Raw genomic sequence first — 14723 nt, 5'->3', positions numbered from 1 at the left:
TACAGGCAGAATTCATTAAGAAGGTAAGCTAGAAAAAAGCTGCATAGATAAAAGAAGCAGAAGTAACATATAAAGCTCCGTACACTGGACCCAAGATCTGCATGATTTACACTTACATGTGGGGCCAGACCAAGTGGAAATAAAACTTTTAAGTTGATTTAAGGTGGTAAGATCCCTAGCTTCATTTGGCAAAGAGTTCCAGATCTTAGGAACATTGTACCTAAAGGATTGCAGCCCATACCTGTTTGTCCTGACACTGGGCACAATGACAGTGTTTGTGTATCTAAAACTGTAAGAATGATCTGTAAGTGCAATGGTGTTATAAAGAAAGAGAGGACTGGATTTGTTTACAAGTTTCTAAAGCCAGTGTGCGCTTACGTCTTACTTTTAAGGTTGGAAGAAGATATTTTTGAAGCAATTCATCATATGTAGATACATAATTATTATATATAAAATGTAGGCCCTTTTCTGTAGTTTTCCATTTTTATGGTATTCTTTCCAGAGCAAAATTGTTAGGTAAAAGGCCAGTAACTAAAATTTGATAAAATAAAGGAATGGTAAATAGTGAGTTTACTTAAACGACTAGAATTGTGTCTTATTCTTTTTAAAACATTTAGTTGCTTAGCTGCCTTCCTACAGATGTCAGCAATATGGGAGTTGAGGTTTAATTGAAAATCTATGGTCACCCCTAATAGTTTAACCTCCGATTCACTACATAGAATAGTTTCTCCTAAGTCAAAAGTTAAATCTAAATATTTGCTTCTCTCTCCTACTGAGATTGCCTGGAATTTGTCAGGGTTTGCCTTCATTTCATTTTGTTGCAACTGAACAAGTTTAAAAGGGATAGGCTATCATTTTCCAAGGTGGTCTTTAAAATATCTGCTTCTTCACGAGAATAAGAAACAGTGTTGTCATCAGCATAATTATAAATGGAAGAGTCAGAGACAAAGCCGAAAATATCATTTATAAAGATATTAAACAGTATCGAGCCCTGGGGGATACCTTTGAATACTGGTTGAAATGAACTAGAAAACTCCCCGATGTTCACATACTGATGCAAGGTGAAGATAACGAACAGTGATCAATCTCATAACTCCCACAAGCAATACAAAATAGATAGTTGGGCAAACACGGACCCCTGGATATCTCTCACTGAGATAACTTTCCAGAAGACAAGGCTTCGTTTCCAAGACCGTAGTGTTTACGTTTTAAGAGAAGCAAATCATGGGAGAGACAGTCGAAAGCCTTGGAGAGATCCATAAGAATGGCGGGGCTACATACTTATTCTCATCCAAGGCTCTCTTCCAGTCTTCCACGATCCTAAGTAAGGTGGACTGACATCCATACCCAGTTCTGAAAGCAGCAAGGAAAGGGTGGAATATAGACTCAAAATATTCAGAAAACTGTATATGGATGGCTCTCTCAGAGAGCTTTGAGATGGCTGGCAAACACTGAACGGTATATAATTTCCTTTGTCTAGACAGCTTTTTGTCTTATGAATAGGACAGACTTTGGCTTTCTTCAGTGAATTGGGGAAAACTGAGTTTTCTATGGCCTTATTTATAAGACATGCTAATGGTTTAGCTATAGATGATGACACAGTTAGTCTTAAAAGCAAGAGTGATATATTATCTACTCCTGTAGCTTTCGTCATATTGAGTTTGTTTACATCTCTAATAATAAAAGATTCGTCTACCGGTTTAAAAGATAGTGGTTGTGAGTCCTTATCTTCCATGATAGTATCAATTTGTCTAACACTTGAATGTTTTACAAATTATTTGCACATTGTTTGTTCCTATATCATTTACCATATTTACGAAATGGTTGTTAAAAATGTCACATACAGCACCTTGATCGTTGACTAAAGTGTCATTTTCACATAAGATAGTGCCATTGCCCTTATTTGTCAAAATCGGTTTGATTGTAGGCCAGAAATCTTTCGACTTGGGCCCCCCTTCATATCTCTCTATGAAATATGTATTTAGAGATTGCCTTTTAACTTTTGTATTGTAGTTTCTTTGAATTGCATATGCTTTCCAATTTTTGTCAGTAATACATTTTTGGAATAGCTGAATTTATGAAATGAAAGTCAGAACTGAACACGTGACTGTCACTTGAAACGGCTGAGTGACAGTTGTTTGTAAACACCGACTTAAAATCAATGCTGGTGAAAACAGGTGAAATAATGTAATGACATGTCGTACAGCCTCATAAATACTTACGTGCGATAATCTAACAGCATTTTACAAAGTAGAAAAACTATCCGTGAGGGAAACACTACATGACAGTTCTCATTGTTGTCGTATCGTTGTTCAAGATGTTGATGGACGAAGATGGTTACTCCTCCTAGGCATCTGATCCCACCTCTGGTGTGTCCAGGGGTCCGTGTTTGCTCAACTCTCTATTTGTATTGCTTATAGGAGTTATGAGATTGATCACTATTCGTTATCTTCACCTTTTCATTTGATAGAACGGTGATTTTATAAGCCTCGAAGAACGTAAACGAACTGTAGCTCTCTAAGAAATATTGGGACAGATCAGGTAGCTACAGGCTCATCCCTTATATTAAAATACATTTGATTTACGGCGCACAAAAAGAATGAGGTCTTATATCTAAATTTTTGCACGCCGTCTCTTAAGTTAATACTAAAAACTCCTAACATATTTTCCTACTTGTGTCCAAATATTCATTAAAGCCCCATAGTACCCGAACACCCAATGTTAAAATTATTTCGATCGTTGACGTAGTCATGTTAGGTAGCCAAACAGATATGATTTTAAAAACGAAGATCGTGTGTCATGGTTGGCGTTTGCACAATAAAACCCTTACTGCTATGGATCTGAGCACCATGCACAGGTTAAAATATGTAATACTTCACCTACAGCTGGTGACGTGTCCATACAGCGTAAATTCTTCGAATGGGACATTTGCAATACAAAAAATTTATTTTGTATAACAACATAACATGTCTGCTTATGAATTCATGAACACTGCCTCTACAATGTCAGTGTTCTCGCATTGAAGCAAACTTAGAATTCTATAGTGGTTCGTGCTTGGAATCAATGTTTGTCATACGGAATTAAAATTCGATTTCATTAGTATGATATAACGGAATATATTTGCGAATATAAATATTCTTTTTCGAAAAACGTGAACCAGTCCCTTTAAGGACTCTCCTAGACACCTGATCCCACCCCTTGTATATCATGGGGTCCGTAACTCTCTAATTTGTATTGTTCGTAGGAGTTTTGAGATTGATCACTGTTCGTTATCTTCATATTTCATTCTTGTCATCATTAATATGTGACATATGTGCATGTATTTTCTTCATTCATTGAAACCACATTCTTACTTACAGTTGTAACATTCAACATCAAAATGGAGCTTGGAAAACTTTGATAAGAGAAAAAGTGAATTTCATAAACAGTGATCAATCTCATAGCTCTAATAGAGAACACAAAATTAGGAGTAGTGTAAACACGGACTCGTGGACATACCATAGGTGAGATCGGGTGCCTAGGAGAAGTAAGCATACCCTGTCGACCGGTCATACTCTCCATCATCCGTTCTTGACACACTGATTTTGACTACGGATAACTCCGTTTGCCTGATCAAGATATAGGGCTCCCGGTGGCTGTGATCGGTCGACAGAGGATGCTTACTCCTCCTCGGCACCTGATCCCACCTCTGGTATATCCAGGGGTCCGTGTTTGCCCAACTCTCTGTTTTGTATTCCTTATAGGAGTTACGAGATTGATCACTGTTCGTTGTTTTCACCTTTCACTTTTCCTATATCTTGATCAGGTAAACAGAATTGTTTGTAGTCAAAATCAGTGTGTAAAGAACAGTTTAACAACTGGTATGAAATATGACCCAATGATAGGTTGTATTGGGAAACTAAATCGTTATAATGATCATAGAATTTGCGAAATACTGACTTTAAAGGAGACTGTTGAAACCCCTGCATGTGGTTAAGTACAGTTCATTAAAGTCAGCTCTGAATGTACATAACAAATAGAGATTTTGCATAGAGGAAAGTTTCTCAAGAATACTTATCTATTTATAGATCTATAAACAATAATAATTTTCATTCATATGTCGATTCGATATATCCCTGTGAACTTGAAATAGAAGAGTCGTTAACTCTGTCAAGGTCTTACCGGTACCTCTCGCATCGTCATGGTGAACTGGAGATAAAGTCCATTTATTGGCTATAATCAACCGTCAAACATCGTCTTGCTTGTAGGGGTCTGATTATCATATTATACATGTATCGAGCTTTTCCCCGAAATTTTCAAGCGATGCAACTGGTAAAAAAGAAAACCAAGATGGTGGCGTGATATACCTTGTGAATATTATGTTTACAGGAAGACATTTTTTTTTTATAGATATTTAAAACGTCGAGTGCCTGTGAACCTATCATTGGGTCAAATGCTATCTGACGTGTTTCATGCCGATTGTTAGGCCGTTCTTGGCACACTGATTTTGACTACGGATAACTCCGTTTACCTGATCAAAATATTGGGCTCACGGTGGGTGTGACCAGTCGACAGAGGATGCTTACTCCTCCTAGGCACCTGATCCCACCTCTGGTATATCCAGGGGTCCGTGTTTGCCCAACGCTCTATTTTGTATTGCTTATAGGAGTGGTGAGATTGATCACTGTTCGTTATCTTCACCTTTCATAAACTATTAAAGTTGTATGTTCCGAATTACGACAATTTTTTTTTATCTTGTAAAAACGCTATTAAATCACTGCAAGTATGTAGTTATGAGGCTGTATGACATGTCATACATTATTTCACCCGTTTTAACCAAAAGTATTTGATTTTAAATCGGTGTTTACAAACAACCGCGTCACTGTCATTTCAGGTGACAGTTACGTGATCAGTTTAAACAATCGGATCATCGGTGGTCTTATCTGTGTAAAGCTGTGTGTTTTGTTACAACAGTACCGTGTCATAAGTTTAATAGAAATATAAAGGTATCAAATACTTCTTAGTAATGCTTTCTTTTACGCTCTTTCAGCCTTAAAATTAGACAGTTACGCCTGAGTTTATCTATCATGTTGGAATTCTCCTGACGTGCGTGGCGCTATTTATAGACGTCTTACAATGTATAATTTATGCGTGAGCCGGAACATCTCGGGTCTTTCACCGAATACACCGTGTTTTCGGTGAAAGGCCCGAGGTGTTCCGGATGATCTTATGTAACTACACTATGTTTCTAAGTAATCTTCTCGCTGTTTTCTTTTACATGCAAATGTTTTCAAGCATGTAATTAAGGAAAAGTTAATAATTTTAACACTAATTAATCTGCTTGAAAGTAATTATATACAAAAATAATACATGAACATCGGATCATTCAGCTTTAATGTATAATATACATGTAAATAAACGTTTCTAAGATTACAGTAGATGCCCTTTTCACACTGTTTTTTCTGTCCGTGTCGTGTGTCACATCAACTGAATTCATTTGATAAGAATTTCTCTGTGGAGACTCGGGGTTTGAACATTCATTACGAAAGTGAAATAATCGATACCATTGTTTGTTACAATCTTGAATAAAATTTGATTAATTTGATCAAATGGAAAATTCTCAATGGGCGTGATAGTCACGCCAAATGCTACTGCATTGTCAAAAATGCGATGTCCAAATATATAACCGTGTACAATCGCCGTCTGTGAAATTATTTCATAAGGTGTTCATAAATGCACGTGATAATATGCATTTATCCTATCGATAACAATATCATAACATTAAATAATTGTATGTTACATAAATATTTTCCTTTATGGACGTTAATATATAAATATTGCATGTAGTTGAGGGTAACATTGAAAATTTTCACCCCGAGAAAACTATTGTCAACCGAGTCGTAGCAGAGGTTGACAATGGTTTCTCGAGGGGTGAAAATTTCAATGTTACCCTCAATTACATGCAATATCTGTTTTATTATACTGAATGTTATGTAAACAGGAAAGCAGAAAAACTTACGTCTGTTGACATTTGATCAATCACTGACATGCGATATTTCGTATATCGATGTGGGTATTCCCGTTTATTACAAACTCCCAATGACGTCGTCTAACAATCTACGGCGAACCGTACGCGCATAAATTTGACGCATGTGATAATTTTTTTTATAATACAACCCGTTGTCAAGTACTGTTACCCGTTGTTAGATATTATCACCCTGTGGCGCGTACTTTCTGTTCTCAGAGGGTAACAATTATGTTTTTCAAATGCTTCTCGACCAATCAGATTCAAGTATTATACATGAAAGTATAATAACATGTAGTACAACATAGTCCGAACTCGACTTACCTCCATATTCAGACCATTCCTGTTTATTGTGCACAACAACTGGTGACATCGAACGCAAGTTGAGTCTATTCTTTTAAACCGCACGTGTAAAACAAGTGCATGTGATTCGATTCTATTCTAACAGTCAATCGTACGGGCATATTACTTTTTGACCGAAAATTTATCAGTTGTTTGAAGTTGAAAATTATCGTAATTGTCACACGTAGAGTATTTAAACTAGCTTAGTTTGTTTGTGCAAAGATAACATATTTAATGATTTTAACAATGAAAATAAATATATGTAAGTGATGTTGGTCTTTTTTGACAGATAGAATCGGTGCGTATAGAATGTGACGTACTTTTGACAGATAGAATCGGTGCGTATAGAATGTGACGTACTTTTGACCGATTGCACGACGTCCATATACCAAACTTTAAAGCTTAAAAAAATGAGGTTCACTGGTTTATCGTTATTATCTTAATTGAATAATAATAATTACTTTTTATTGGTCAATCGCCCAGTATAGGGCACCAAATCTGGGAAACCGAATTAAAAAATGCCTTACTCTAAAATCTCAAAATTTTGGAGCAATCAGATATCTGACATTTTAAAAAAATTCCCCTACATTATGTCCCTCTATTTCCCGAAAGAACAATGAATACAATGAAGACAATGGCAGTTGTATTTTGGGTTTTTTATCTAGTTGTTAAAACATTTCGTTCTGTTACTACTGTATATACATGTAGCTGCTGAATATCTTAGAATGACCCAGGTGCAATTGTATCGTCTAGTGTCCTGTAACTTGTTTATGTGCCTTTGGAAAAATTTCCAAGTACATTTATAGACTCCTCGAAGGGAAACATTCAAATTTGTCAAAAGATATTGGCTCACGCTACAGCAAGCGCATGGTTATCCAGCGGAGGCCCAATCCTTTCATGTTTACTGGCTTTATTCTCTGCATGAGGAGTGGTCTAAAGACGCTTCAATACCGCTATTTGGGACTGACTCATGTGCAATTCCTCCTTGCAGAAAGGCCTAGTAGAATGAGTCGCTATGAACCACACTCCTCTCTTTAACCGCCTCCGTGGATTTTTCTTTCGATTTAAGAGTTGCTATACATGGAATATCGTATTCGAGAACTGTAAAGTCACAATCTTATCCCGGAATATAGTCAATGTCAACGTTTCTGGAAAGTTACTTATCACTTACGCAATTTGTTTTGGCTGTTTAGATTCTTTACGCCCGACATTTGAGCCAGTAAAGTTCTCATGGAAGAGACAGTTCGCGGAGGAAACGTATAAACCCTATAGTATATGTGTAACAGCCCCAAACAGACTTTTCGTTTTTTGTTGTTGTTTTTTTATGTCGGACTTATGGACCTTTGGACTGGTAACACATCGGGCTTGTAGAATTTCGGGCGAGTGGGAAATCCTTATTTGATAACCCTTGGTTGAAAGTCAATATCCTTTGGTCATATGCATATTTACATCAATGTACTACTTACAGTCATCAATGATAATGACTCAGATAAAGTTAGTCTAAGGGGTGGACAGTCAATTTAATAGTATACTCCACATTTTGTGAGAGTACTTTGGTTTTAAAACCTTACAAATGTACACCATTTATTTTAAAATCTCTCTACATGATGATGAATTGAAATACAAAAATGAATTAAATATATTCCTTAATATTTAGAATTAGTGGAACGAAATACTAGACATCATAAGGTGACGATAACGAACAGTAATCAATCTCATAACTCCTGTAATCAATGCAAAATAGACAGTTGGGCAAATACGGACCCCTGAATATACCAGAGGTGGGATCAGGTACCTAGGAGGAGTACGCAACCCCTGTCGACCGGTCACACCCGCCGTGAGCCCTTTATCAGATCAGTCTCATAACTTCTATAAGCAATACAAAATAGAGAGTTGGGCAAACACGGACCCCTGGATATACCAGAGGTGAGACCAGGTGCATGATGTAACTGACACCTAGAAAAGGTATAGATCGTCATTGATTGAATCATCGGTAAAAGCTGTTGAAAAGGTCTGCAGATGTAAATCATATTTATAAGTTACTTCAACGTCTGCTCTCGGCTATGTAATGTGTATCTGACACAGAAAATAGTTCTGTTTGGTACAATCAGAAGGTTTCCATTTCCCGTTACTAATCGTCAATAAGATACAATTTTTGTTTTTCTTCGGTGAAGCATTAGATTTCCAGTTTACAAATGTTAGAGGGCCTGATGATGACGACCATTCTGATGCCTGGTCATTATATGTACCGTCTATCCACAGCTCTTTCTCTGGAAAATCTGGTGGAAAAAAATGAAGCATCTTACATTAAAACATTTTTTACCATCATCAAAATTTCTATTAGAATGATTTAGGAGAACTAATCTAATCCATTATTCAAATTGAATAAGAATTAAACAAATTAAAGATAATGAAATTAAAAGGTTAATAAGTTAAATATGCAGTAAATCACGCTTATAAAAATACTGGGAACGAACAATTTTGATTTGTTATAAACGTAAGTAGTTATATCCCATAAGTTCATATGGTTTTTTTTTTAAAAACTACATGGAATGATTATCACGTCGCTGTAAATATCAATTCAATATAAGCGTGTTCGCTGCAACCGTGTTTTTCTGTATATTACAAGCATTTATACTTCATTAGGGCACGTGTATATACAACACAGGCGGAACTTACTGGAGTTTATGTGATTTGCCAGGAAAGTGGAAACATCATTCTGTGTTTCTTCTGATTCTATTAACAGTAATGAACTATTGGCTGTCTTTTGGCATTCGTATTTAGCTTTGTCGCGTGACATTTGTGTTTGCTCTAGCGAAATACAAAACTTGTTGTTCTCGCTCCTGGTGTACAGCGCAGGGCACGTGGATGTTGTAGACAAAGTTGAAATAGATGGAGTTGACGGGTGTGTTTCAGTTGATACCGTCGACATAGATTCTTTGGAAACTGATGTCACAGGTTGCGTAGTGACTAATGTCACAGGTTGCGTAGTGACTAATTTCACAGGTTGTGTAGTGGCTGATGTCACAGGTTGCGTAGTGGCTGATGTCACAGTCACAGGTTGCGTAGTGACTGATGTCACAGGTTGCGTAGTGACTGATGTCACATGTTGCGTAGTGACTGGCGCGACTGTTGTTGATCCCACTGTTGTGATAACTGAAATATTTTAAGATTGTTCGATATTTAACCATCAACTGCAGCATAAATCGTTAACTTATCGCATAGAATTACATCACACTGCTGGAAGCTTCCTGCTCTCTTTATTGTAAAAAGTTTTATTGAATATTGTGTGGAAATATGTAATAAACTAGAGATCTGTATATTGACATGGCTATAGAATGTCTATGATAAAAAAAGTATTTATATAATTGAAAATTTTTAGAATTCATTTCTCTGAATATGGCCTGCTTATCTAGATTCAATCTATTTCTTAGCAACGCACAATGTAATGGTAGAAAGTCACATTATTTCAAACGATGCTTGGTACGTGTATTTTAAATATTCATATACAATGTACACAAAAATATTTGCTGAAAATTGCATTGCAACACCATGAATTTATTTTAATTGAGATTCGGTAACTAGAAATCAATGCTATTTATAATTTAGTGTTTTTAGACACAGGTTTAATGAAAGAGAAAGACTTGTCTCAGTTCCAGTCGACTAATGAAGCAGGTACACTTAACACGATGTCTATAATGCAGAGTGGGGTGGATGTCCTCTATAGGGATAGAAGCGATCGACTTTTAAAGAAACTTCAATGGAATATTCATGGCCAAATGTTTGTAATTAAGTTCTTGGTATATAACTGTTACAAGATCTCCTGTTCAATAAGTTTTACACAATTTCTTCATTAATTAGAAAGCAATTGCGGTAGCTCTTTTCAGTCTCGGATGAAAAACATCATTTGATATACCGGTAACACAATTTAGAGTAGGAATTTTATAGCAAACTCGCAGAAACCTTCAGTTTAAACATAAAGGTCCAAAATTTATCAAACTTCGACATAAATTTTCCATGTGTTTCCAAACTATTGTAAATCGAACAAAAGTATACAACAAACCGTACATTGATTATAGTCTTCTCATTTACAATTCCGGAAAATGTAGGTTTTGTGCCCAAATCAAGAATTTTTCACTAATTATTAACAGACGTTGCGATTCCGTGGGGATCCGGGTTAGAGTAGGTCCTCACTACCCTTTGCTTGTCGTAAGAGACGACTAAATGGGGGCGGTCCTTCGGATGAGACCGCAAAAATCGAGGCCCCGTGTCACGGTGGGTGTGGCACGATAAAGATCCCTCCCTGCTCAAAGGCCATAAGCACCGAGCATAGGCCTAAATTTTGCAGCCCTTCATAGGTAATGGTGACGTCTCCAGAGGGACGTTAAACAATATAAAATCAATCAGAGACGTTGCCAACTTTCGATGAAGTGCTACAAATTTTAATACATACTTGGCGCTCAGATCCATAGCAGTGAGGTTCTTAATCATGTCAACGCCTACCAGAGACAGGAATTCCGTTTTTGGGTCATATCCAAGAGACCCGTGACTTTCACTTCTAATGCCGAGCGTTTGGCGATGAAACAGTTACTATATTAGGTTTGACGCGGCGTCGGGATCGAGGATCAAACCCTGGGACTTCCGGAGCAAATGCTCTAACTACTAGGCTGTCGCGCTCTAATTCGGGAAGTGAAACTTGATTCTGATATTTATTGGTGTTTGAATCTCATTACTTAATTATCTAATCATCTTCTTATTGAGTTTGCACAATTGGCTTTCAGTAGAATCATGCATGTAGTAAATCATCATAAATGAAAAAAAAAATGTCAAGGCTCATGATTTTAAATCGCTGTTAAAAATACTTTAAATCTTTTGGTGTATTTAATGCTTCTCAATTTTTCCATGTTGAAGAAAATTTCCTTATCGTAGAGCCCTACATTTAAGTATTGCTACTTATACCTGGATCGATGCAGACTGTCCGTCTGCTCTTCAGCTGCACACATTTTGCCTTCGTTGGTCCACAGTTTGTCGTCGATAAGCATTCAGGAGTTAAACTCTGGAAATAAAAAAGAAAAAAGTTCATCTACACTCCTCTCTGTATATGCTGATGGCAAATCTTTTTTGTTGGTTTTATTTAGATGAAATTCTAGTGACTGAATTTAGAGCAAGTGATCTATTAACCCTCGTTTATAGATTTGATTTCAATGCCAAAAACACTAAGCACGGGGCTCATAGACCACAAATCTTTCTATGCCACACTAGGTTGTGTTTATTTACTGGGCGTGGTGACGTTTTAGAGAAAAAAACAAAACAAGTTCACCAAATTAAACCCAATAAAGTAAAACAGGAGCACTTCTTTAAGATTACCAGTGTCTTTAGCTTTGTGTTTTGTAGTCGATTTTGGATCAAACAACCAGAGGTTATGGTGGTCATATTCAAATTTCATTCACTCTGAATGGTGAATTACTTAGAAATACTATAAAATATTAAAGATCTATGATAGACTGCGTTTTATTTTTTATGCTGTTTTACATCCAATTCCGAGAGTTTTTCCACTCGTGTAGAGACATCGTCTGTAGGTGTAACAGTAGCCTTGGCAACAATTACAGAACTTTCATAATTGTATTTCATCTTCAGAAATTAGTGACATGGAATTCATCCTCATTCGAGAAATTGTCTCAGCTATTCAGAAGCCGTGACCGACATGTTGGAATTCACTTCGAAGTAAGAATCACAAGAAGAAATATGTGTAGTTGATTGGTACAATAGTCCCATCATATGCAAGATGCTTATTGACTGTGAACTATCTAATTAACAATGCTTATTTCAGATTGCTTTATGATTAGTCTAATATGTTTTATTATCTCATAGTCAGATTCGGAGATGTTAACTTTGCTCCAGGCAGTTAAATGCCCCGTCATCCATATGAAATAGTTTATACAGTTGAACTTCCAGCGGGATATTTGTACAGTTATGTCGTAAATATCGGAGTAGAGAGGAGAACCGCGTGTCTAAAATACAAAATAAAACGAACTCTACTTGATTGATCGGATTTCCTTTTCGACAATAATCCCTTCTGCTTTAAAATTTCCTTTATATGTTTGTAGATATTTTCTCTTTGTAGATTCTAGAGACCTTAAAACCACCACGGCCTTTGATAAATCAGTCTCGCGCCATATTCAATATGAAATAAAAGGAAAGTATTTTATTATTATGTTCCATTAACAAATTTGAAGATATTGTGACTTCGATTGTCATATATCATTGATAGGCTGGGCCAATATTTTCTGTCCAAACAAAATGAAATATTGCCCTAAAAGGAAGTGACTCATTTGTCAGATACATGTATACCGATTTAAACTCCAGAATTATTAGCAGATGACTAGAGGTTTTCAAAACATATATCATGATCTGGGATTCATGTAATCATGTATCTGTATCGAAATTTATGTTCACAATGAAGATGCACACCGTGCGATTCAAGCGTTCCCTCTTTTGGTAGTCTAGTGGTTAGAACATTCGCTTCATGACTGAGAGGTCGTGGGTTCGGGCCCCCTTTATACCATGGTAAAGACGTATTGATACAAAATGTAGGTAGTGAGTGTTCGGCATTTAGAAGGGCAAGTAGCAAGTCTTTCGAATATCACCTTAGTAAAGGAGGTTACGCGTCGCGGCAGAATACGTTACAGAATCCTCACTGCTACGGCCCCGAGTACCCAGCATTAAGTCTAAATTTGTGGTACTACGTCTACTTCATCTAAAGCTAGTGATGTCTCAATAGGAGTGAAAAATTCTCGAAAGGACATTAAACCAGGTTACCAGAACAAGCACACAAGTTATTTGGCTGTAACTAAAAGAATAAGCCATATCTTCAAATTTCACATTTGATCAATACACACACACACACACACACACACACACACACACACACACACACATATATATATATATATATATATATAGAATTAAAAACAAAAGAAAGAAAAACTCACAGATGGAACGTCTGTCATGTCTACATATGTGAAGAGCGGGTCTGTTAAAATCTTAGATCTATCACTCTCCGTGTGAACACCACTCCAGTATAATTCACAAATTAGTCCTTGTCTGTTATAGCTGATAGACACACAATTCCCTCGATTTCTACATTCTCTTATACACATTATGTACCCTAAGCCAGTGATAGACTCCAACACATGGTCCTTCATCCTCAGGCCATTCTGTCGCTTCAGTCCCGTAGTCCAAACTTCCGTAACTACGAAATTCGTTGATATGTATATCAAGTAAGCTATTGTCAAAGGCTCAAAATATTTCAGAACTTTTACCATGACTTAATTTTCTTTTCACTTAAAACAGAAACAAAATGGTGAGGAGAGTGTTGCCCAATTCATGTCTTCCCTCAGATGTTGAATGGATTGTCTGCATCGCGATATCCGAGCCGTTATTGATTGAAGCTGCAGATCGAGAGGTACATTAGAAATCACAGGCGAAAACGGCGACATTAGAATAAACATTCTACAGATTAAGATCTAGCTATTCTTGTAAAACCAATGCAAAAGGTCAACTAATATACTTAGCGCTATTGAATTGTGTAAATTTAAAAGTGAATACCATAAAAAAAACAACACCACACACAATTCCGCAAATTAAAAGTTACTTTTATATATTAAAAACCCAGATTAATTTCATAAACTAAAAGTCCAGCTATTTGAAGAAAATTTTGAACACAGCACTTTCTAAGAGAGAAAGGAGAGAATGCAGTATCATGAGGCACTTTAGGGGTTATTTACAATTAATTACTTTTTGTATCATATTTGTGAAATTTATTAAACATATCTAGGGAAGGGTCTATATTTGTTTAAAAAAAATTCAGCTGATTAAGAATGTGAATCATCATTTTTTGACGATTTGATATCATATAGTCCTGCTATTTATTTTTAGAATAATTAATTCTCCCCTTTTAAAATGCAATTAATATCTTATACATGAAATTAGTGTTAAACATCATCTACAAGATCTCACCCGATTAATTTTACATAGTAGGAAACATGACGTCACAGAGAGACGTATACTCATACTGAAGCAGATCCAAAGTATCTGCGCTATAAACCTTAGAAGAAATGGCTATATCTCATGACGTTGAGCACGCTATTACCAAATAGAGCGTCTTGATATTTGATGGGGGAAAACAGCTTGAATTTCAGAGCAGAACTTATTCAATGTCATATTTATATACCAAAAGAAGTTTTATATTATTACTAGGAACCACTTCTTTATTTTGAATTACCCGTTATTGATCGTGATGAGTACATGTATTTTAAAATGTGTAAAAATGTACTTTAATACGAAATATACTTTGCACCGTCCGCAAATTGACCAT

General features: G+C 36.3%; 1 protein-coding gene across 1 annotated transcript; it reads right to left on the bottom strand.

Annotated features, from left to right (window-relative positions):
- Positions 1–6987: 6987 nt before the first annotated feature.
- Positions 6988–13935, bottom strand: LOC125680550 (location of vulva defective 1-like). The gene is made up of 4 exons (XM_048920233.2): positions 13339–13935; positions 11306–11402; positions 9026–9502; positions 6988–8625 (listed from the first exon to the last, which is right to left on the bottom strand). Exons 1-4 carry the CDS (start codon positions 13669–13671, stop codon positions 8408–8410), a joined length of 1125 nt encoding a protein of 374 aa, XP_048776190.2. The 5' UTR covers positions 13672–13935; the 3' UTR covers positions 6988–8407.
- Between the last annotated feature and the right edge of the window lie 788 nt (positions 13936–14723).

This window comes from Ostrea edulis, chromosome 2 (genome assembly GCF_947568905.1).
Source record: "Ostrea edulis chromosome 2, xbOstEdul1.1, whole genome shotgun sequence".
Taxonomy (NCBI): Eukaryota; Metazoa; Mollusca; class Bivalvia; order Ostreida; family Ostreidae; genus Ostrea; species Ostrea edulis.
The sequence above is the reverse complement of the archived record's forward strand: the minus strand, read 5'-3'. Positions and strand labels throughout refer to the sequence as shown.

Excerpts from the sequence above, each read along its gene's own strand:
- LOC125680550 (XM_048920233.2), bottom strand. The coding sequence starts at position 13,671 with ATGGTAAAAGTTCTGAAATATTTTGAGCCTTTGACAATAGCTTACTTG. Across the intron at positions 11,403-13,338 it reads ACATGACAGACGTTCCATCT|AGTTTAACTCCTGAATGCTT; the intron begins GTGAGTTTTTCT and ends TTTTATTTCCAG. Across the intron at positions 8,626-9,025 it reads GGCAAATCACATAAACTCCA|ATTTTCCAGAGAAAGAGCTG; the intron begins GTAAGTTCCGCC and ends TTTTTCCACCAG.